General features: G+C 33.2%; 1 protein-coding gene across 14 annotated transcripts in view; it reads left to right on the top strand.

The window, feature by feature from the left end:
• The window catches only part of ptpn4b (protein tyrosine phosphatase non-receptor type 4b), a 66,805-nt gene that overhangs the window by 18,779 nt on the left and 22,525 nt on the right, over window positions 1-25,501 (top strand). For 6 of the 14 annotated variants that reach the window (NM_001044313.2, XM_005173946.6, XM_073936399.1 and 3 more), the window contains 13 exons: window positions 2,701-2,808; window positions 3,291-3,333; window positions 3,430-3,508; window positions 6,333-6,377; window positions 6,474-6,526; window positions 9,773-9,893; window positions 12,576-12,663; window positions 13,977-14,065; window positions 14,150-14,213; window positions 14,830-15,002; window positions 15,692-15,760; window positions 22,146-22,280; window positions 24,931-25,089. In NM_001044313.2, coding sequence (NP_001037778.2) covers window positions 2,701-2,808; window positions 3,291-3,333; window positions 3,430-3,508; window positions 6,333-6,377; window positions 6,474-6,526; window positions 9,773-9,893; window positions 12,576-12,663; window positions 13,977-14,065; window positions 14,150-14,213; window positions 14,830-15,002; window positions 15,692-15,760; window positions 22,146-22,280; window positions 24,931-25,089 — 1,226 coding nt within the window. Of the gene's footprint in view, window positions 1-2,700; window positions 2,809-3,290; window positions 3,334-3,429; window positions 3,509-6,332; window positions 6,378-6,473; window positions 6,527-9,772; window positions 9,894-12,575; window positions 12,664-13,976; window positions 14,066-14,149; window positions 14,214-14,829; window positions 15,031-15,642; window positions 15,761-22,145; window positions 22,281-24,930; window positions 25,090-25,501 lie in introns of all 14 variants that reach the window. The other 8 variants (XM_009296096.5, XM_073936401.1, XM_073936394.1 and 5 more) reach the window with 3 other exon arrangements.

Genomic DNA, 25,501 nt, shown 5'->3' with positions numbered 1-25,501 from the left:
TCAGGCTTTAAAAAATTTTTTGTGGGTTTGGTTTGTGTCGGAAGTTTTGCTTTTTTTGTTTGTTTTTGTTTTTTGTTCCATTTTTAAAAATATTTTATTCAGTTTACTTTAAGTTTGTATAGCGCTTTTCAAAATAGTTATTGTTCCAACGCAAAAATTGTGTTTGGTTTTTGTTTCTATGTTTTACTTTGTATCTGTTTTTTATGTGTGTGATTCGTTTAGTTTTTGGCATGTTTTGTTTTTTAAATTAAATTTAGTTTTGTGGATTTTGCTTGTTTTGTGGTGTTTAGACTGGTTTTTGTTTTTTTTTGTTGGATTTTAGTTTTTTGTTGTGCTTTTTAATGGACTTTGATGTTTGTTTTGTGTAAAATGTGTTTGTTTTTTAATAGTCCAGTACTGATATCAAACTTCTATTTTATTTAGGTTTTGTTCTGTTTTGTATTTAGTTTGTGTTTGTTTGGTTATTTTTTTGTTTTTGTTTTGTTTGGTTTTTGTTTGGTGTTGTGCTTTTTTATGGGGTTTGGTGTTTGTTTTGTGTAAAATCTTGGTTATTAGTTATTTGGTTTTGACTGTGTTTATAGTTGTTGAACAGTTCAGAGCTCATATCAAACTTATATTTGGTTTCGTTTTTTGTTCTGTGTTTTGTATTTGGTTTGCATTTAGTTTAGTTGTTGGTTTTTGTGTGTTTTTGTTTGCTGCTTGGCTTAAGTTTAGTTTTTTTTCATTCGTTTTTATTTTGTGGTTTCGCTTGTTTTTTGTGTATGGTGTGGTATTTAGTTAAATTTTTTTTGTACTGTGCTTTGTTTTATGCACATTGGTGTGTGTTTATTTTGTGTAACATTTTGTTTAGTGTAGTACTTTGTTTTTTGAATGTCCATTCAATTATTTTAACAGTCCAGAAGTGATATCAAACGTTTATTTGGTTTAGGTTTTTTGGTGTGTTTTGTGTTTGGTTTCGGTTTAATTTAGTTGTTGGCTTTTTTGTGCTTTTGTGTGTGTTTGGACTGGAGTTTGGTTTGAGTTTTGTGTTTCTAATTAGATTTTGTTTTGGGGTTTTTTTTTGCTTTGAGTTTTGTTTGCGGCTTGGCTTTTGTGTGTGTTGTATATTTTGTTTGAGCTTTTTTTTCTTTAAGCTTTGTTATAATGTATAGTCAATCTTTATTTGTTTTTTTCTGTTTTGGATTTGGTTTATTTAGTTTAGTTTTGGGCTTTTTTTGTTTGTTTGTTTGTTTGCTGTTTGGCTTGAGTATTTTTTTAATTTTAGTTTGTTTTGTGATTTCTCTTGTCTTTTGGTTTGTGTGGTATTTAGATTGGGTTTTTGTTTTGTATTATACTTTTTAAGGACTTTGCCATTTACTAGTCCAGAACAGATATCAAACTTTATTTGGTTAAGTTTTTTGTTGTTGTGTTTTGAAATTGGTTTGTGTCTAGTTTAGTTTTGGCCTTTTTTGTGTTTTGTTTGGTATTTGCCCTAAGTTTGTTTTTTTTTATTGCTTTTTATGGACTGCTGTTTGTTTTTGTAACATTTTGTTTAGTATAGTACTATGGTTTTGAGTTTCAAACTTTTATTTGGTTTAGTTTTTTGTTCTGGGTTTTGTATTTGGTTTTTGTTTACTTGTTTAGTTTTAGGTTTTTGTGTGTTTTTGTTCGTTGTTTGGCTTGAGTTTTTGTTTTCTGATTTTGCTTGTTTTTGTGCGGTATTTAGATTGGGATTGTGTTTTTTTATTTTTATTTTATTTTATGGACTTCAGTGTTTGTTTTGTGATTTATATTTGGTTAGCAAGGTACTTTCTGAGTGTTCAGAACTGATATTTAGTTTTTTTGTTCTGGGTTTTGTATTTGGTTTGTTTTTAGTTTAGTTTTTGTTTTTTTTGTTTTGGTGTTTGAGTTTTGCGTTTTTTATTCAATTTTGTTTAGTTTTTTTGCTTTTGTTGTTTTTTTTTCATTTATTTTCTTTTCGGCTTAGTCCCTTTATTAATCCGGGGTCGCCACAGTGGAATGAACCGTCAACTTATCCAGCACATGTTTTATGCAGCGGATGCCCTTCCAGCTGCAACCCATCTCTGGGAAATGTTGTTTTTTTGTTGTATTTAGTTTGGAATTTTATACATTGATAAATTTAGTTTGTTTTTTGTTTAGTTTGTTTTGTGTTAGGCGAGGCAGTGGCGCTGTAGGTAGTGCTGTCGCCTCACAGCAAGAAGGTCGCTGGGTCGCTGGTTCAAACCTCGGCTCAGTTGGCGTTTCTGTGTGGAGTTTGCATGTTCTCCCTGCCTTTGCGTGGGTTTCCTCCGAGTTCTCTGGTTTCCCCCACAGTCCAAAGACATGCGGTACAGGTGAATTGGGTAGGCGAAATTGTCCGTAGTGTATGAGTGTGTGTGTGAATGTGTGTGTGTGTGTGTGGATGTTTCCCAGAGATGGGTTGCGGCTGGAAGGGCATCCGTTGTATAAAAACTTGTTGGATAAGTTGGCGGTTCATTCCGCTGTGGCGAACCCAGATTAATATTTATTACCAGATTAATAAATATCGGACTAAGCCGACAAGAAAATGAATGAATGTTTTCTGTTATATTAGTTTTTGAGTTTGCTTTCTGTCTGCTTTTATTTATTGGTTTATATTTTGGTTTCTGTAATGCCTTTTGTTTTTCAATGTGTTTGCTATTGTTTTAACTGATATCAAAATACACTTTCTTTCTCTTATAGAAGCAAGATCAGGGGCAGATCTTGTTGGACGTAGTGTACAAACACTTGGAACTAACAGAGCGAGATTACTTCGGCCTTCAGCTAGCAGACGACACTTCTGACACCCAGGTAAACACCTACCTGTTACCCAAAAACCCTTTTTCATTCAACAAGCAGAACATATGAAGAGAATAGACCAGTCAGCCTTGAAAAATGACATCTTTTTTGCATAACATTGATCCTAAAGATGCAAAAATACTATCCCATGACACTTGTTCATTTTCAGTTAATTATTCATAGCGAACACGAAGCAGGTCGGTGCTTATTTTGGTTTGCTACACACGGTGTCTGGGTTCATTCTCAGGTCACGTATTGAACCGCTGATGTCTGTTTCTGCTCGTAGTAAAACGAGGCGAATGTTTAATTCAGCGCATTTGATGTTGTTCAGTTTCAAATTGACGAGCCGTTTGGGTGTCTTTTACATTGCTGAGCTGATATTTTTAGCAGCCTGTGTGTGTTTATCATGAGAATGTTGTGGTGTGTGCGTGTAAAATGTGTCCTTGATTTCACACACGCTGTGCTCTACTTTGGTTGGTGTGTGTGTGTTTCAGAGGTGGCTGGATCCAAACAAACCTGTTAGAAAACAGCTCAAAAGTAGGCCATGTTTTAAATTTTAAAGTGTTGTTTTAATGTATTATTTATTCATGCAGATCATTGAAGTGAAATGTTCTGATGGTTTTTAATTTGAAGGGCCGTCTCCGCATAATCTGAGGTTCAGGGTGAAGTTTTTTGTGGGCGACCCTGGTAAATTACAGGAAGAGTACACAAGGTACGTTTTTTTTACATTCCTCTGCATATAATAAGTAATATATAAGATATAATATAATGAAATTACTTAATTTTAATCTTAATACTGAAATAAATCATTTTCTGATTTGGGGTTTACAAGTTACTATGGATTTAACAAGGATTATTTGGCTAATTTTGGTCTTTCATTTACAGTATAGACTGCCTTTTTAGTGCTCTGTCAATAATCATTAGACCCTTTCACACATACAGACCTTTCTGGAAAATTGACGCTAATTTTCCGGAAAGGTCTGTATGTGTGAACAGGCACTTTTTGAAAATACCGGTAAATTCGTAAATACCGGTAAAATACCGGCTATTTTGCAGAAAGAGAAGTTGTAACATTACCAGTAATTTGCCGGAATGCTGTGCTGTGTGAATGCAGAAGGAAGATTGCCGGAAACAGCGTGTGCACGTCTAGAACCTGCTGACGTGAAACTTCTACTTTAGCCAATCAGAACAGTCAGACACATTCATGTCTGTGCGGTTTATGAAAATAAAAGCCTTTTAATATTTTTTCAGACACATTTAGCTGCTAGATGTTAGTCAGATAATGTTTATATGTTCCTTCTTAATGCCTACTGTGTAAATAATTATTGATAAGATGCTTATGATTCCTTCAGTTGCTTTGAGTGTTGCGTGTGCCATGAAGCAGCCTGTGAGTGCCAGGCTGCCAGCACACACACATATCATGTACATCTCGACATTCGAAAGTGTTCCTCTATATTTTCATCGAAGTCGTTCACTATACTTCTACACTATTCACAGAGTTTGTAATGTAGTCAAATGTTTACTTATACAAGCCCAGCCGTTTAGAAGTCATTTCTGGTTAATGATGTCAGAATTTACCAGTATTTTGTAATGAATGTGTGAATGGTCTTTTCCGGAAGAATTCCATGAAGTCCTCGCCAGCGCTTTTTTTAATTTACCGGTAAAGTCGTTCCGTAAATTTTCCGGATTTTACCGGTATCACTCTGTGAAAGGGGCTAATAATAAGAACTGTTTAATAGCATGAATTAGGGCTGCATGATATTGGAAAAATTTGACAGTGAGATTTTTTTCTGCGATTATATATTGCGGTATATATAATATAATATAATATATTGTGAAATAATTTCACCAGATGACCTAAATAGCTCTTTTTGCAAAGACTTTAGATTGATTGGGATGGTTTTATAGGTGATTGAACTATAAATATATGTTTTTGTAAGTTATCATATAGATACTATAAATAAAATACTGTCATAATTAGGGCGAGAATGAATCTGCTGACATTTTTTGCAATTTCTGCAGAGAATTTTGTAAAAAAATATATATATATATATCAGCGGATTTTTGCAGAATTAATTTGGGTGCATCATTACGAAGTTAAATAAAAATTAATATATGAAATAAAAAATAAAAGCATTTTCACTTTTATTTAATGTTTACAATGCAAATCCATCTACTTATCCACTTATTTGTTAAACAAAGCATGTCTCTCATTTAATATATCTACTAAAAGACAGAAAATGTTACTTTACAAACTGTATTGTAAATAAATCAAAAGCACACTTTCAAATTAGTCAATATTATTAGGAAATTAATATTAGTTGAAATTAATTTGAAAACTGAATGAATTTAAATTTCCACACATTTTACAAGTAAATAGACTCAATGATGGGCCAAAAACCTGTGGAAATCTGCAGATTTTTGCGTGGGCAGGTTTCGTGTGGGCCTAGTCATAATTAACACGATGGAGAAAATATTAAAGTGAAATAAACAGTGATTTATGGTGTTCTGGGGAGAGTCTAACAGTATTCGGTTACAGAAACTGAATAATCAAATGTATATTAACAATGCATATTGTTCTACATATAAATAGTTTGATGAAATGAGTCTTGATTAAACTTTATGCTCTATTAAAATGCTTTGAACTCTCTTAAAATGCTTACATAGACCCAATCCCAATTCTATTTTTGTAGATCTTCCCCATTGGCCCTTGAAATAGAGTGTGAAGGAGAAGGGTTTAAAAATTTACCCCTAAGAAATGAGACGGCACTATATCGTCTGTACACGTCATCATGTTATCAGTCTCTTACTTCATGAGATCGACGATCACATGTGTTTTGACCTGATGTTCCTGGTCATCTATAACCTCAAAAACTCAACATTGCATGTCTTGCAGTGTGACTATTGAGAACACACACGTCGCGATATCAATGCTCAAACGATATATTGTGCAGCCCTAGCATGAATGAAAGCTGGGATGTTAAAATAGTCTCGAAATAAAATAACATTGTTTAGATTTGCTTATATTTTTGCTTTTTAATTATTTATTTTATTTATCTTTTCAGAAAGTTGTATTGCTGTACTTCTATAAAACATTTGTAAATTGTAATTGTGCTGTTGTTATTATTAATACTTACTATTTTTAATAATATTTATAGTTAGAAGTACTATTTTGTTTTTATCATTTTAATACTATTTTTGTTTCGTATTAGTTTTGTTTTTGCATTATTTTCACTTAATAGTTTTGTTTTGCTAATTCGGCTGTTTTGTTTTTGTGCATGTCGTTTTTTGTTTTGTCTATTTTCTTTGAGCGTTTGTCTCTGACTTAGTTTTACATGTTTTATTTAATTTTACTGTTTTGTTTTTGTGTCTTGTTCAGCATTTTCCTTTTTTTGTGTGTGTTTTGTTCAGGATTTTCTTTTCTTTTTTGTTTAGGCTTTAGAAGTCAATTATTACTTTGATCTTATAACATTACTTTAAATCTGCATATAGTATCAAACATAAGACTTTCTCAATCGAAACACTTTAAATTGCAGGTATTTGTACTTTCTGCAACTGAAGCAGGATATTCTGAGCGGCAGGTAAGCATAAGCATCATGTTCAGCATGTAAAACTATTTTTTTTTTTTCTCAAACTCAATCTCAGATTGCATTTTCAATGTTTTATCTCACCGCTAGGCTTCCCTGTCCACAAAATACTGCAGTTCTTCTAGCGTCTTATGCAGTTCAGGGTAGGTATTACAAATGATTTATTACTTCATATAAGTGCCAAGATTTATAAAAGATATTAACCAAAGAATGTAAAAATGTTACAATAAATGCACATTAAGGTTAAAAAGTAAACAAAATGCACGTGTTTGAAAGTGATAAAAATGTAATCTGTTATGACAAGCGTATTATTTACCAATTATAATGGGTCCCACTTTATATTAAGTGTACTTACTGTGTTTGTAATGTATTTAAGAACACTTGTGGTGCTTTTGAGTTGGAATAAAGGTTGGGTTATTGACGGGTTTGGTGGCATGGGTAGGTTTAAGGGTGGGTTATGGTGTAAGGGATGGTCAACAGTGTATTTACAAATGTAATTACAAAAGTTAATTACAGATGTAATTACATACATGTATTTAATCAAGCATAAGTACACAGTAAATACATGTATTTACACAATAAGTACATTGTAACAAACTATTAATTCCTATGTAAATACATATTAGTTATGGCCACTTAATATAAAGTGAGACCTTATGTTTTACGCCTGAATTTGAGCTCATGTTTTGAGGAGCTGTTTGTAAACTCTCCGACCTGTGGTTTCGTTTTGCTGATGTGATGTAACAGGACAAACATTGAACACTTTGCCAAATAGTTCATGATTTTCCTTTTGTCTCTTTCCTGTCCCTGTCTGACCCATTTCCAGTAATAAAGCTGGACAATGTATCTAGCGCAGATTTATTACATAATTAACAATCTGTTGTAGTAACCGGACATGTTTCAGACAGAACAGCTGCTGTTTTCGAAAAATATCTTCCCATTTGTTTGTTTGTTTATGGTATAGAAATTGCATACATTTGTTCTGCATATGAGAAGAGAAGATTAAATGAAGGATGAAATATAGGCATTTGAAATGTACTACCAAAATGAAATGCTTGAATAATTTTTTCATTATTTGTAGTATAAAAATATATTTGTATTTTTATTAATACAACACTTGAGTGTTGGTTTAGTAAGGTTAAGGTTAAATGTTTTAAGACGCTTTATTGTCTAAAATGGATAAATAAACTAAATCTACCAGTGGGTGGCTGGTTCTTGTATTAATGAGAAACCTATTCAATGAGTCATTCAAATGATTTGTTCAAAAACAGATTAATTTAGGAACAAAACACAACAGTGTTGCTCTGAGATGTAAAAGTGCAGCGACACCCCGATATGGACTTTTTGACCAATACCAATAACCGATATATCTTTAGATTTAGAGGCAAATTTCTGAAATATAAATCAGAAGGGCCAATAAATATAAATCTAGATATCTGCTTGATTTCAACAACACTAGCAACTCTAGATTTAGAGGCCAATATCTAATATATTAGACTATAAATATAATTATACAGTATTCTGCTTAATTTCAACAACACAAGCAAAAGACATGATAATCGATAACTCTTTAGATTTGGAGGGCTATATCTAAAATATTAGTCAATAAACATACAGTTTTCTGTATGATTTCAACAACTAAAGACAAAAGACCAACAAAAAACTTGTAAAAAGACTAATGATTGCTAATTATTTCAACAACAAAAGGAAAAAGACCAATAAAAGGCAAAAGACCGTTAAACCGATAACTCTTTAGATTTATATTTATCAGCTAATATATCAGATATTGGCCTTTAAATTGAAAGAGTTATCGGTTATCTGTCTTTTGCCTTTTGTTGTTGAAATCATTCAGAAAACTGTATATTTATTGGCTAATATTTTAAAAATAGCCCTCCAAATCTAAGAGTTATCAGTCTTTTGCCTTTTGTTGGTCTTTTGCCTTTTGTTGTTGAAATCATTAGCACTCATTAGTCTTTTTACAAGTTTTTTGTTGGTCTTTTGCATTTTATTGTTGAAATTATATAGAAAACTGTATGTTTATCGGCTAATAATTCACATATTGGCCTCCAAATCTAAGAGTTATCAGTCTTTTGCCTTTTGTTGGTCTTTTTCCTTTTGTTGTTGAAATCATTAGCACTCATTAGTCTTTTTACAAGTTTTTTGTTGGTCTTTTGCATTTTATTGTTGAAATTATAAAGAAAACTGTATGTTTATCGGCTAATTATTTACATATAGGCCTCCAAATCTAAAAGATTTCTGCCTTTTATTGGTCTTTTGCCTTTTGTTGTTAAAATTATGCAGAAAACTGTATATTTATCAACTAATATTTTAAAAATAGCTCTTCAAATTAAGAGTTATCAGTCTTTTGCCTTTTGTTGTTGAAATCATTAGCATTTATTAGTCTTTTTACAAGTTTTTTTGTTGGTCTTTTGCATCTTATTGTTGAAATTATGAAGAAAACTGTATATTTATTGACTAATATTTTAAAAATAACCCTTCAAATAGACAGTTTTCTGAATGATTTCAACAACAAAAGGCAAAAGACCAATAACTGATAACTCTTTCAATTTAAAGTCTAATATCTGAAATATTAGCTGATACATATAAATATACAGATTTATGCATGATTTCAACAACAAAGGTAAAGACTGATAACCAATAACTCTTTAGAATTGGAAGCCAAAATCTGAAATATTAGCCAATAAATATAAATTTTTCTGCATGATTTCACCAACAAAAGGCATAAACCAAAAAAAGGCAAAGACAGAAACTGATAATTTTTTAGATTTTGAGGCCAATATCTGAAATATTAGCTGATAAATATAAATATACAGATTTCTGTATGATTTCAACAACAAAAGGCTAAAGACAGATAACCGATAACTCTTTCGATTTAAAGGCCAATATCTAAAATATTAGCCAATAAATATACAAATTTCTGTATGATTTCAACAACAAAAGGCTAAAGACAGATAACTGATAACTCTTTCAATTTAAAGTCTAATATCTGAAATATTAGCTGATAAATATAAATATACAGATTTCTGCATGATTTCATAAACAAAGGTAAAGACTGATAACTGATTTATCAACCGATATCTATAAGGCCACTAATATATTGTGCATCCATGCAAAAATGTTCTGCTCTCAATTTTTTACTATTTTCACTGTCAAAAAGAATGAAAAAAGAGTTAATATTGCACCTAAAATGAGTATATTAATGAGACATTAAAACCGCCATGCTGAAAGTCCTTTTCCTAATGACTGAGTTATTGAATCATTCTTTCAAACAGTTCATTTGATTCGTTGAGAAAGGAAGCAAGTGTCTGTGTTTATGAATGATTCATTGAACTGTTTTGGTTTGTGTGCCTGTTTTCTGTGCGTTTCAGCTGAACTGGGAGACTACAGTCACTCTGAGCATTTGTCCGGCTATCTGTCGGAGTACAGCTTCATTCCCAATCCTCCGCAGGACTTCGAAAAGGAGGTCGCTAAACTTCACCAAGAGCACAAGTAAGAGACGTGACATCATGCCTTGTGTTAAATACATTCTCAAACATTCATGCACTTCCAGTTTGGGGAACTTTAATAAAATAAAAACAAAAATCACTTGTAAAACGCAGTTGTGCTACAAATAGTCCAGATACAGTTGAAGTTTGTTTTCTTTTTTTAAATATTTACCAAATGATGTTCAACAGAGCTGTTATGTGAAGTGGGATGCTGACAAGTGAGGTGCGGATCCAAATGCAGGTTTATTGAGAACGGTCACAATCAGGAGCAAACAGATGTATGCAGGCAAATTCAGAGTCGTAGCCATAAAACAGGCGGATGGTCAAAAGGCAGGCAGCAAGCAACGTAAACAAACGAAACAAAGCGAGGGTCAGAAACAAGGCAAGGAAAACGCGTCATAAGTGTAACAAGACTCAGCCATGTGTGTGTGTTTGAGAGTTGTATAAAGACTCTGTAATTAGTTCTGAACAGCTTCTGCTGTGTCTGTTTGCAATCATGGGTGATCTAGGCCAGGTGTGTGAATAAAGTGCATGACTGGAACTTGTAGTCCATATATCAGTGGATTGTATATACCAGTGGATTTGTAGTTCTTTAGCCATTTGCCAGGATTAGATCGCTGGTGATTGTGACCAGAGCAAGGACTTTTTCACAGTATTTTCTATGATATTTTTTCTTTTGGAGAAGGTCCTATATGCTATATTTCGGCTAGAATAAAAGCAGTTTTTAAAAACTATTTTAAGGTCAATATTATTAGCCCTCTTAAGCAAGTTTGTTTTCGATAGTCTACAGAACAAACCATCGCTATACAATGATTTGCCTAATTACTCAACCTTGCCTTGTGAACCTAATTGAGCCTTTAAATGTCACTGTTAAATGATGTTAAATGACCCTTTAAACGATCACGAAATACCAAAACACATTTTTTTGAGCTGTTGACAGTCATACATGTGTCCCACACTGCTAAAAACACTATTAGGACACATATATTACACAAAAAAGTGAAAATTGGTTGTTTTTGCATAATTTCAAGCAAATTCGTTCTTCCGGTTTGAAACGAATTTTTAAAGCTGCGTCACAGAGATTAGATACTTGCATGTATGTCAGTGTGGAGAGTGGACGTCTGTACCTGGGAAGTACATCGTGGCGTCTCTGAGCGTGCAGCATTAATTCATGAGAAAGACTTTAAAACCAATTAGCTCGCTCTATTGTGTATGCGGTGCCACTTCATTAATATGCATGATAGCTTCGAAGACTGTTTTACCTGATACAGTTTTCAGACGGCAAAGAGACACCACGTTGTGTTGCCAAAACGGGTTGTCAGTGTTGCGTATCGTCAGCAGTACTCAGTTTTTAATGACTTACCTTAGTCAAAATGATTTCTAAGTTTCTAAGCTTACAGTACGTTAATAGCTCTACAATATTATGGACTGAAAGATCCGCTGTAAATGCTGCTCTCCGAGTGAAAACATGTACCCACTGCAATCAAACTATTACCATTGTGTAGAATTTTCACTGCATTTTGTGACAGGATAGTCTATACACACACGGCTTTCTGACGCTACCTATCGAGTGCATCTAAGTTTCCGAGAAATGCAGAGTTTTTTTTTCTCTTATATGACATGCGGTATCAAACATTCCATTGAAACTACACTCTTCCTGCAGTTCCTCATATGCAATATCTCGTTTGTCATGGGGGCATGCATAAAATGTTCCTGAATGAAAGTGAAAGTGCCAAACTGCAGTTACATTCAAATAATTAATGATTTGGCAAATAATTTGAATACTGTTCATGTAAACACAGTCACTATCTTTCTCCCCTGCGTCTGTGTGTTTGTTTTGCTTCTGCAAAAATCAGCGCGTGCCTAAACGGAAACTCCCATTTTTATCCAAAACCTTTCCTCTTTCACTTCCCCGACACTCCCACCTAAACTGGACACACCCACTCTCCTGACTTTTCCCAAACTAGAGGTGTGAAAACACCCTGGGGTTTTGTGGCCTAGTGAATACTAGTATCTTGAAAAATATCTAGTCAAATATTATTTACTGTCATCATGGCAAAGATAAAATAAATCAGTCATTAGAAATGAGTTATTAAAACTATTATGTTTAGAAATGTGTTGATAAAATCTTCTCTCCGCTAAACAGAAATTAGGGAAAAAATAAACAGGGGGGCTAATAATTCTGACTTTAACTGTACATAGTGAAAACTGTTCTTTTAGCCATCAAAACAGTCATGTTATGCTTAGGATTTTAACTTGACATTAGCATCACAAGCATATCTGTGACTTCTGAGATCACAGATTTTTTTCTCATGTATTTTTTTATGTTTTTTTTTTTTCAGCATTTGTACCCAATCAATTTTGTAATGTATTTGTAAAATGTATTTATGTGTGGTAACCATAGTATATCCAGAATACCTGTCCTCCAGTCTGTTGATTACTAAAAAATGATGAATCCGCACCTCGAGTGTGCATTATTTTCTAATAATTAAATGGACCCATTATCATTTATTCTCTAAATTTAACTGAGTGTCGAAGGAGACGGAGGAACAGGGGCTCACAGCTGAACACACACACACACACACACACACACACTCACAAACTCACACTCACACTCACAGATTTGTGGAACAAGGAGGTTGATTGTTTGTGGATGTTGGAGATTAAGTCTGTCCCTCTATCTCAGTGGACTCACACCAGCTCAGTCCGAGTTTAACTACTTGAATGCTGCACGGACGCTGGAGCTCTACGGCGTGGAATTGCACTATGCTCGGGTGAGTTTTATAAGTATTTTTATTTAAAAAAATATATATATTTATATATATATATATATATATATATATATATATATATATATATATATATATATATATATATATATTCTTTGAATTTTTGTTTGTTTTTATTTTTGCGTTTTAGTATTAATCATTTTTTCTTTGTTTAGATTTGTTTTTGTATTTTGCATGTTTTATTTTGTTTCACATTTAATTTTGTTTGCTTTTTGTATTGTTTTTGTTTTGAAGAACTCATTATTTAAGGGTTGTTCAGTTTTGCATACTTTGTTATTTTAGTGCTTTTGCAGTTTGCATCGTTTTTGTTTTCTTTTAGCATGGTGAATATTTCATAAACATTTATTCTATAGTATTATAATAATGTACTTTAATGTATTCTTTTGTTAGTAAACAAAACTGTGCTCACCATATTTCTCAATTATGTAAATTGATTTGATTGATTTGATTATTGTTAAACAAATTCTGTTAGTGTCATTTCCCGCTAAATAAACATTCAAAAACTGTTTTTGATTTAATAATAACACTCAAACAAAAATAAAAAAGTTGAAACAAATGACACTGTTTTTAATCAACTTTTTATTTTGTCTTTTGTTATGCGTTTTGACTGGTTTTTATGTTAGTTTAGTTTTTGTTTTAGAATTTTGTTTAGTTTTGTTCAATTATTAGTTTATTTATTTACTTTGTTTTTGTTTTGATTGTGTGCGTTATCTGTATTTATTTGTTTTGTTTGATCTTTTGATGATTGATTGATCTTGCATTTTGTTTATTTTAACTTTTTTTAAATATAATTTTTTGTTTTAGCTTAGCTTTTTATTTTGTTCACTGTTTATTTGACTGTACACTAATAAGATCAGTTAGGTTGATTTATATCATACTCTTAAATGAATTTGGTTTGTTTAAAGAGACTGCTTACACAAAACGTACAACTCGAAATAACATAACATCACGGAAAATGGCAAGGAACAATAAAGAAACCTAAAATCTGAGCAGACTTTAAAATGGAAACTTGCATTTGTACCCAATCAATTTTGTAATTTGTAAAGTGTATTTAGGTGTGGTAACCATAGTATAAGCAGAAAAACTGTCTCTTGTTGTTGTGTTAATAAAACATATGAATCAGCCCCTCGAGATGCATTCTTTTCTAATAATTCAATGGACTGTTGTCAGTTATTCTTTATATTTAAGTAAACAATAGCAAGGAACTATAAGATCAGAACAGACTTTAAAATGGAAATGTGCAAACTGTAAAACTTGTGTAAATGTTTTTTCTTTTCTCTTGATGATTTTGATTTCAGGACCACTGTAACACAGAGATTTACGTTGGAGTTTTGTCCGCCGGCATCTCCGTCTATAAGGACAGGGTACGAGTCAACCACTTTCCATGGTGAGGGAAAAGTCAGTTCTGCATTTTGTTCAAGTGAAGGCCTGTTGATACAGATTCTCATGTGTCCTCTTTCTGTTGTTTCAGGTTTAAAATTGTAAAAATATCTTTTAAATCGAAGCAGTTTTTTATACAACTAAGAAAAGAACTGGTATGTATCAAAGTATGTTTTTCCCCACCGCTTCATGTGTCTTGATTTTTTGCACAACTGAAAGTACCTAATGTTTAGATAATAGCTGAAATAGCAACATTTTTGGTTTTAGTTTGTGTTTAGTGCTGTTTTTAACGTTTTGTGGAAATGAAAGTGGACGTTTGCCATTCAGTTAGCTAAAATAAAAAATTCTAGCTTAAATTAATATTCTCTTTTTAAATTTTTTTTTCTATTTTTGTTTTTCATATTCATATATTTTTATATACAATACCGGTCAAAAGTTTGGGGTCAGTGTTTTTTTTTTTTTTTTTTTTTTTTTTTAAAGAACATTATTCTGTTCATCAGGGCCGCATTTATTAAATAGTAAATAGCTAAATATGTATGACAACTATAAATAGTTGCTTTCTTGTTGTATGTAGTTTCAAATGAAATGATTACTCTAATCATAGTTGCTTTTATCACTATTATCACATACATACATACATACATTTATATATACACACACACACACACACACATGTATGTAATTTGTTTACTGTGATAAACTATAGTGGATGATTGTCAGGTCTGCTGCTGTGAGCTGATGTTTTGTCTGTCTTTGGTTGTGTTTGTCCAGACTGAGTGCAGAGAGTCTCTGCTGGGCTTCAACATGATGAACTATCGGGCCTGTAAGAACCTGTGGAAGTCCTGCGTGGAGAACCACACGTTCTTCAGACTGGAGCGGCCCGTTCCTCCAGAGAGAAACCTCTTCCTGCACTACTTCACCCTCGGCTCCAAGTTCCGCTACTGGTCAGAGACACTCATTCATTCAGTCTGTGTGTCTGTGTGTCTGCGTGCGTGCGTTTGCATGCGTGCTCTTTGCGGCGTGTGTGCGTGTAGGTGCGTGCATCCGTTTGCGTGCGTGCATTTGTGTGCATGCGTTTTGAGGCGTGATTGCGTGCATGCTTTTGCGTGTGTGCATTTGTGTGCGTTTGTGTGCCTGCGTGCGTTTGCGTACGTGCATTTGTGTTCGTGTGAACGCTTTGAGGCGTGTGTGCACTTTGAGGCGTGTTTGCGTGCGTGCATTTGTGTGCGTGTGTGCGCTTTGAGGCGTGTGCTTTTGCGTGTGTGCATTTGTGTGTGTGCGTTTGCGTGCATGCGTTTGCGTGCGTGCATTTGTGTGCATGCGTGCGCTTTGAGGCGTGTTTGCGTGTGTGCGTTTGCAGGCATGCGTGCGTGCATTTATATATATATATATATCCATGCTTAATATATACATATTTTTATGAATTATTAAAATATTTTTATTTTGTGATGCAGCAAGTCCAGAAATTGATGTGTACACCATTATTTTATATAGAATTCACTTTAATGTGTGATATGACTTAAAAATTAAATAAACGAATATTTTCTTAATTCTAATGAGTAGCGGCTTAGACCGATCTGGTAGATACTGTATAATTTATAGTGTATAACTCTGTGTTTGTGTGTTTGCGCAGCGGGAGGACGGAGGCTCAGTCTGTACAGTACGGGAAGGAAAGAGGCAACAAGAACAGAGTTTTCGCACGGTAACACACTTTATAAATACTTACATTGTGTGAGACAACACTGCATATGTCAAGTGTATATATACTGTATGTATGTATGTATGTATGTATCTATGTGTGTGTGTATGTGTGTGTGTGTGCGTGCGTGCGTGCGTGCGTGCATGTGGATGTTTAAGGTGTTAATACAAAAACATAATTGGTGTATCAGGTTAAACTAAAAATTAAAAATGATTTAACATATATTTTCTTTGTTTTCTTCATTTTTTTAGTTCAGTTAGATTGCGCGCGTGTGTGTGTGTGCGCGCGTGTGTGTGTGTGTGTGTGTGTGTGTGTGTGTGTGTGTGTGTGTGTGTGTGTGTGTGTGTGTGTGTGTGTGTGTGTGTGTGTGTGTGGTTTTAGTTAGCAACATTAAAGCAACAGCACTATAGTTGATATAGTTGATTAAGTTTTAAGGTTATTGATGTTAATATGTGCTGTGTTTGTGAATGTGTTTGGGTGGATTTCCTCCATCTCCATCTCTGGGGTGTTGAGTGTCAAGTGTGTGTGCTGCATGTAGTGTTTGTGTGTGTGTGCTTGTTTTTTTGTGCATGCATGTAGTGTCTGTGTCTGTACTAGAGCATGTGTTGCATGTGGTGAGTGTGTGTGTGTGTGTGTATTTATTGTAGCTTGTGCTTTTTATTGTGCGTGTGTGTAGTGCTATATGTTTAAGAGTGTGTGTGTGTGTGTGTGTGTGTATGTGCATTGTAGTGTGTGTTTTTTTCTGTATGAGTATTGTAGTGTGTGTGTGTGTGTGTGTGAGTTGAAATGTTTGTGTCTGCATCATAATGTGTGGATATTTTACTGTGTGTGACTGTGTTTGTTTTTTTATGTGTGTGTGTGTGTGTGTTGTAATGTGTTCTTGTTTTTCTCTGTGTGAGTGTGTGTTGCATATGTAGAAAGTGTGTGTGTGTGTGTGTTTGTAGTTTGTGTGTGTATTGTAGTTTGTGTGTGTTGTAATGCGTGTATTATAATGTGTGCATATTTTGTGTGCATGTGTTTGTAGGTTATGTGTGTGTAATATAGTGTGTGTGTGTGTGTGTGTGTGTGTGTGTGTGTGTGTGTGTGTGTGTGTGTGTGTGTTTTTTTGTGCGTGTGTGTTTTTGTGTGTGTGTGTTTTTGTGTGTGTGTATTGTAATGTGTACATGTTTTTCCTGTGTGTGGGTGTGTGTTGCATATGTAGAAAGTGTGTGCGTGTGATTGTAGTTTGTGTGTGTTGTAATGTGTGTGTTTTGTGTGTATTGTAATATGTGCATGTTTCTGTGTGTGAGCGTGTTGCATATGTAGAAAGTGTGTGTGTGTGTTTGTATTTTAGGCGTGTGTATTGTAGTATGTGTGTGTGTATTGTAATGTGTGCTTGTTTGTGTGTGTGTGTTTGTGTGTGTGAGTGTGTATTGCATATGTAAAAAGTGTGTGTGTTTGTTGTTTATTTGTGTGTATTGTAGTTTGTGTTTTGTGTGTGTGTGTGTGTTGTAATGTGTGCTTGTTTTTCTGTGTGTGTTGCATATGTAGCAAGTGTGTGCGTGTGTTTTTAGTTTGTGTGTGTATTGTAGTATATGTGTGTTTTGTGTGTGTGTGTATTGTAATGTCTGGATGTTGATCTGTGTGGGAGTGTGTGTTGCATTTGTAGAAAGTGTGTGCGTGTGTTTGTAGTTTGTGTGTGTATTGTAGTATGTGTGTGTTGTAATGTGTACTTGTTTTCCTATGTGTGTTGCATATGTAGCAAGTGTGTGTGTGTGTGTGTGTGTGTGTGTTTGTATTGTAATGTTTGGATGTTGTTCTGTGTACGAGTGTGTGTTGCATATTTAGAAAGTGTGTGCGTGTGTTTGTAGTTTGTGTGTGTATTGTAGTATGTGTGTGTTGTAATGTGTGCATGCTTTTCTGTGTGTGTGTGTTGTTATGTGTACATGTGTTTGTGGGTTATGTGTGTGTATTAGTTTGTTTATTATAGTTTGTGTGTGTTGTAATGTGTGTGTTTTGTGTGAGGGTATGTATTGTAATGTGTGCATATTTTTCTGTGTGTGAGTGTGTGTTGCCTATATAGCAAGTGTGTGCATATGTTTGTAGGTTTTGTGTGTATATTGTAGTGTGTGTGTGTGTGTGTGTGTGTGTGTGTGTGTGTGTGTGTATGTATAATATGTGCATGTTTTTCTGTGTGTGTGTTGCGTGTAGTCTGTGTGTGTTGTATGTGAGTGTGTAGTCTGTGCAAGTTTTTCTTTGTTTGTGTGTGTGTTTCTCTTTGTGTATAGTGTGCTTGTAGTGTTGGTGTATGTAATGTATGTATGTGTGTGTGTGTGTGTGTAGTGTGGGTGTATGTAATGTGTGTTGTCTGTGTGTGGTGGGTGTGTTGCATGAGTGCATTGTGTATGAGTGTGTTTTTCTGTGTGTACTGCTTTATCTATTATATGAATGTAAGGCCTACTATGCCAATGTCGATGACAACTAACTAGCCAGGACATTTAACTGCTCCTCACTTGTTATAAAGGCTGACAAATCCGGCAGAAGATGGCTTTATACGTGTCTAATGATTGGCTCATGTTTGTGAGGGCTGGGTTTAAGGGCAGGCCACAGAACATATCATTAACCTGATAGAAAAAACAATGGAAGTCAATGCAATGTCCTCATTAAGATAAACAAATGTGTGCGCAAGTGTGTGCATATACGTAGGGTGTGTGCATGCGTACGTGTGTGTATGTTTATATGTATATGCAGGGTGTGTGTATGTGTGGTCAGATGTTCTGAGAACGACACCCAAACACAGGAAGTGATGCGGGTTTTTGAAGGGTGTGCGCATGTCGTGCACATGTTTGTAGAAAAACACATTCGACAGCAGCAGCGCTTGAGGGAAGATGCTGAGGCTGAAACTCAAACTACACTTTATGGTTCATCACACTTCTAGGAGGTATTTCTGTTTCCTACAACTGCAACTTTTCGCGTGGCGCTTTTGAGGAAAGTAGATTTTAGATCTTGTTTTTGGTGTCGTGTGAATGAACAGACAATGTAACGTGTGTTTGTCTGGCACGGTGTGATTGTGTGAGGTTAGCGTAAGGTAGCAGAAAATGGTGTTTGGTAAACTCGCATTGTGTGTTCGGAGATGTTTTGGTGTCAACATCATATTGTATTGATATATATGGTTTTATTTACATAAAGATCCCTTTTCTGAGAAAATAAAATATAAATTAGAGTGAAATTATGTTTTATTTTGTGTAAAAATTCAATAATTCCTGTTCTAACCTGTATTAAAATGAAAATAGCATGTGGTCAGTCTAAATTTCAATGTGTTTACATTATTAAAAACTTCATTGCTAACAAAATGGCAACACAGTGATTCAAATGATAGTATATAGAACTCTACAAATGACAATGCAAGAGAATTGATTATATTATACAGGTAAATATTGTAGCTTTACTTTAAAAAGTTGTTCACAAACCTAAAGCAATCCTGTTAATGAAATATATATATATTTTTTTGTTTTCAAAACATTTTGAAATGCTAGATAATTTACATAGTTTGAGATTTTTCATGGTATAAATAAAGCTAAAGATATAGAAATTTAACGTCTTTTTTTTGTCTCAACGCAATTTATTTTTGCCAATATAAAGGCTAAAGGACTTAAGTCTTATATTTGTCTTAGATTTGCAGCCTAGGGCTATGCCTAATCATGTATTGTAGACATCTTTTCTAAAACCTACACTGTCAAACCCAACAGTCAACTTTATCAAAAGAAATGAGTGTAGTTAACTCAAAATTGACTGAAAGTTTATTCTACTCATTTGAAAAGAGTTTTGAACTCAATGTTGAAGGTAATGAGTTAATTAAATACCTCATTACTTCAACTTAAATGGAGTAAGTTCACAGTCCTCATATAGATTAGTTGTTTTTAACTCAAATGGTTTATAGCAATTGGTTTCCTCAAACAGTTTGAGTTGCCTTAACTTATTAGGTTTTGCAGTACTCAGTTGGCTTGAGTTCTCTTCATTTATTGGGTTTTACTGTGCTCAAATTGCTTCATTTACTCAAACGAATTAAATTCACAGGTTTTACAATGTATAGTATAGTGTAAAAGCATGCAAGGAAACAAAAACAACCAAATAAAATTATATTTAAATTGAACACATCACATCACATACAGTACTTGTGCATAAGGTACACAAACATACCGTCTTATCTACACTGTAAAACCTAAACAGTTAAGGTAATTCAAACCATTTGAGGAAACCGATTGCAACAAACCATTTAAGTTAAAAAATAGTCCTAATGAGTACTGTGAACTTAATCCATTTGAGTAAATGAAGCAATTTGAGCACAGTAAAACCCAATAAATGAGGGGAACTCAAACCAACTGAGTTGGTTAAAAACGAATCTATATGAGTACTGTGAACTTGCTCCATTTAAGTTAAAGTAATGATGTATTAAATTAACTCATTACCTTCAGCACTGAGTTCAAAACTTTTTTCAAATGAGAAAAATTTTGAGTTATCTACACTCATTTCATTTGATAAAGTTGACTGTTGGGTTTTACAGTGTAGCATTTTGAAAAGGCAAAGCTGAAAATTGCATGTTGATTAATTAGGGCACGAAGTCTATGGTTAAAGCGTCACCCAGCGGTCAAAAGCTGTAGCAGCAATAGCAAGTGCCGTGGCAGAGGGAACATATTGAAGTGTTAACATCTGTTAATATACAAGGAGTAGTGTGTGTAGAAACTAAAGGTAACTGAAAATAACTTTTAGTTGTTTGTAAATTGATACAACTTTAACTTGTCTTTTCAGTTAGAGAAATCATGAAAGAACACTTTTATTGATGTGTGTGTTGGTATATTGATATATATATATTTTTTTGTAAAAATGCATATCCACCATATTGGTTATATGAATCGTATAAAATATTGTATAAGTGAGGATGATCAACCATTGAGGATTATCATTGTAGGGCTGGCCGATTGGCCCTAAAATCAAAACCTCAATCAAACAATGTAACTCAATCACGATTAATGAAAGATTTTTTTTTTTTAATTTCTAAGTTTTTTTGCCTTCATAGTTCACTGACTAGTTTTGTACAATAAATATGCTCAACTGTTACAAGTGAAAGATTTCTGAATGAAGGGTGCATTGCTTGATTTTAAAATAATTGAAGGAAACACACCATATCTATGATTATCTATTGAAGATCAAAGTTAAACAGCTGAAATTTAAACACACATTGCCTAAAACAAAGTTTTCTAATAAAAAAGTGAAAATAAAAACTTTTGTAAACAAAATAAAACATATTTTGAGAGGTGCGTGGGTATGCAACTGTGTGAAGGCTGCGCCTGACTATATGCGTGCGCTCGACACAGAAGTATAAATCAGCCGGGATCATGTGACTCCACATGCAGTAGAGAAAGTAATCAAAAAAATCGACCTGGAAAAACTTGGTCGATTATAGGCTTTAAATGTCGATTTTGATTGTTTTTCGATGAATTGCCCAGCCCTATATTTTAGGATACTTTTTCTTTCTTTTTTTTTTTTTCTAAAAACATGAATGGTTTTCAGATGTTACGAACCTCGTAACGGAAATAAAATGTTATTCATTCCAATTTACAGATTTTCTGTAAAAATATTAATAGCTTTAATGTACAGACACATCATTTATTAATAGTATCAATTTTGTGGCTACTCTCAGTCGAGAACTCGCGCTTGAAATTGAAGATAATCATTCTACCACATTTACAGCTATTTGCGTAACTTCTAAGTGAACTACGACTCTGTGTACTCTCTGAAAGCCTGTTCAAATCTGAGCCTCTGGTCGGGAATCCCACATACAATAATGTTTTTGCACCGTAAATGAGCTTCTGTGAAATGAATGTGTTTCCAGGTCACCATGTACGCCTCTGGTCTGGAATCCCACAATTTATAAGGTTTTTACTCAAAATTCTTCATAACTTTATTTTAGTGTTTGAAACAAGTCTTTATATAAGATGATTTCATTGTCATGTTTTTATCAGTCAAGCTGAATCAACTAAAGCAGTTAAATCTTCTGTTTATCCACCATCTGCTATGGGCATTCCTGGGTTTCTTCTTTGTGTGTGTTTGGAGTTTCTGTACAAGTGCGCCCTCTAGCTTTTGGGTGGAGATTTTCTGCTTGTCATCCAACTTTGCTTCCAAGATGTCTATTTTCTTTTCAACATATTGGTTTGAACTACAAATTCAACTTAAAATGTTTATTAATTTTGTACTGTAGAAATAAATGAAGCCACAAAAGTGTGTTCCAAAAAATTATGATCTTGTTTCACAATGAAACTTGACATTGCAGATTGTTTCCTGTGGTTGTGCTTAATGGACAAGGTTGTTGCTCCGTAAATGATCTTTTGTGAATCTAATGTGTTTCCAGGTCACCAAGTAAGCCTCTGGTCAGGAGACTGATGAGCGGTTTGGACTGGGAGACCGTCAGCAGGAATTCCCTCTCGGACGACCGACTGGAGACTCAGAGTCTGCCGAACCGCTCTCCGCCAGACTCGCCAGATCAGTGAGTTAACAAACACATACATGCGCACACACACACTCCTCGAGTCTGTAGCTTAGCACTCAGTGTCTCACTTAGCCCTCAGTGACGCACAATATGTCTACCATACCGATATTGGCCGATAAAGGCTTATTTTTAATATTACCAAATGACCCGATAAGAAACTGATTAGCTGTCCGCTGTATTTGTTTGGATTTTTTTTTATCAGGGTCTATAAAATTCATATTAAGATCAATGCTTTATTGCCTATATATCGGTTATCATCTTCCTAATAAAATGATTTGTCAGTTTTATATTGCCATTTATATTTATCAGACTATATCCTGGATATCAGCTTGTAAATGTAAAGATTTATGGGTTTCATACTGATTGTTATATTAACTTGACTATATACTGGTTATCAGCTTCCAAATAAAGATATATCGGTTTCAAATATAGATGTATATTTTTTACTCTATATATGTGTGGGTTATTGGCTTCCAGTTAAAAATATTTTTTTATTTTCATTTAGAGATTTATATTTATTAGCTTAATTATCAGTTAGGTTTGTGGGATAGCACTCCAGATTAGTGACACACAATATATGTCTACCATACCAATATTGAACGATATATGCTTATTTTTAATGTTACCATTATCGACCTGATAAGAAAATAATTAGTTGTCTGTAGTATCTGTCTGGATTTAGTTTTTTTAATCAGGGTCTGTAAAACTGAGATCAAGATTAATGCTTTATTGCCTATAAATCGGTTATCATCTTCTAAATAAAATAATTTATCAGTTTTATATTGTTATTTATATTTATCAGACTATATCCTGGATATCAGCTTGTATATGTAAAGATTAATGGGATTCTTACTGATGGATATATTAACTGGACTATATACTCGTTTTCAGCATTCAAACCGGTATTGGCCGATAAATGCTTTTTTTGATGTAATCGTTATCGACCCGATAAGAAAATGATTAGCTTTATTTGTTTGGATTTTTATTTTATTTTTTTACAAATGTCTTTACAATTCATATCAAGATTTATATCTATTGATATATTTATATATATTGTCTATATTGTCAGCTTCCAAGTATAAAGATTTATCAGTTTTCAAGTTTCATTTTTGTTCATCATACTATATGCTAGTTTTAGCTTTTAAAAATAAAGATGTATCGGTTTCATAGTGATATTTATATTTATTGGACTATATACTGGTTATCAGCTACCAAATATAAAGATTTAATGGTTTCATATAAAAAAATTTATATTTATTCTCTGTATGCATAGGCTTCCAATTAAAAATATTTTTTCATTTTCATATCAAAATTTATGTGTATTAGCCTAAATATCAGTTAAGTTTGTGGGTTAGCACTTTGAATTAATGACGCACAGTATATCTCTGCCATACCGATATTGGCCGATAAATGCTTTATTATGTTGTTCTTATCCACCCAATAGGAAAATGATTAGTTGTCCACTGTATTTGTTTGGATTTAATCAGGGTCTGTAAAATTCATATTAGGATTAATGCTTTTTTGGCTATGTATCGGTTATTATCTTCCAAATATGAAGATTTATCCGTTTCAAATTGATATTTATATTTATACCTATATTCTAGTTTTCAGCTTGTAAATAAAAAGATTTAAGGGTTTATTGGGATATTCATATTTATTAGACTATATACTGGTTATATTTTTCATACAAAAAATGTATCTGTTTCAAGCCGAGGTGTATATTTATTGCTCTCTATATGTGTCTTAATTGCTTTCAATAAAAAAGATTTTTCATTTTTGTATTTTATGTTTATATTTATTAGCCTAAATATCAATTAAGTTTGTGGGTTAGCACTTAGTATTAATGATGCACAATGTCCGCCATACCGATATTGGCCGATATATGCTTATTTTAATGTTTCCGTTATCGACAGGTTAAGAAACTGACTAGTTGTTTGCTGTATTTGGTTAGATTTGTTTTTTTATGAAAGGTTTTATTTTAAGTTCATATTAAGATTAATGCTTTATTGATTTATCAGTTTTATGTATTTTTAATGTTACCGTTATCGGTTATGGGTTAGCACTCTGAATTATTGATGCACAATGTATTTCTGTCATACTGATATTGGGCAATAAACGCCTTTTTAAAAAATGTTATTGCTATTAACCTGATAAGAAAATGATTAGTTGTCCACTGTATTTGTTTGGATTTGTTTTTGTTTTTTTTAAACAAGATCTTTAAAAAAAAATCATATCAATATTTATATTTATTGTTTTTATATCAAATTTCAGCTTTTTCTGTTTATCAGTATAAAAATTTATTAGTTTTGTATCGATATTTATATAAAATTTACTGTATATCGGTTATCAAACATAAAGATTTATCGGTTTCATATCGAGATGTATATTAATAGCCTTATACTGTATATCTGGGCTATCATATATTAAGATTTATCGGTTTATATTGAGATGTATATTTATAGCCTTAAACTGTATAACTTGGCTATCATATATTAAGATTTATCAGTTTCATATCGAGATTTAATTTATCGGCATATATCTGTTATCCGCTTTCAAATTTAATCTATCGGTTATTGATATAAGCCAGTATTTCCATAACAGTGCAGTTCCTACGCGGTATATGTTGATAATTTGATTCTGTCCTCAGCAGTAACTCCGTGTTTACCACTGAGGGGGCGCGGATCAGGCCATCCTCCATTGGTCATTTGGTTGATCATGTGATCGATGACTCGCCATGCCAGACGTTCACCAATCACAAGTCGGCGTCCTCCACGCAGGCCAACAGCATCAGCTTGGACTCAACACCGTGAGTTTGTTTTTACAGAAAATGTTAACTTGTAAAACTTTAAAGTGTTTTTGGAAAGAAACAAGCACATTTTAGCTTGTGATTATGACAGTGACATGGCAATATTGTTTTATTTTTTAATGCTAGATATTCTTACATAAAAATTTGTTACCTAAAGTTATAAATTTATATATTAAGCTTATTTGCTAATGCTAATTCTAATTTCTGTATTATAAAAAACTGAATATTCTAGGTTTTAAAATGCTTGTAATAAGATTTGTTACTTTTTGATGGATTACATGATTACAAAAGATTAACACTGTGGGTGTTTAGCATTCGTAATTTAAAAAAAAAGGTAAACAGTTTTACTGTAAAACTTGAAATGTAAAAAAAAATATGCACATTTTAGTTCTAGTATTTTCTTGCATAATGT

The sequence above is a fragment of the Danio rerio genome, chromosome 22, assembly GCF_049306965.1.
Source record: "Danio rerio strain Tuebingen ecotype United States chromosome 22, GRCz12tu, whole genome shotgun sequence".
Taxonomy (NCBI): Eukaryota; Metazoa; Chordata; class Actinopteri; order Cypriniformes; family Danionidae; genus Danio; species Danio rerio.
Note: the sequence above shows the minus strand (reverse complement) of the source record. Positions and strands in the feature narration are given on the sequence as shown.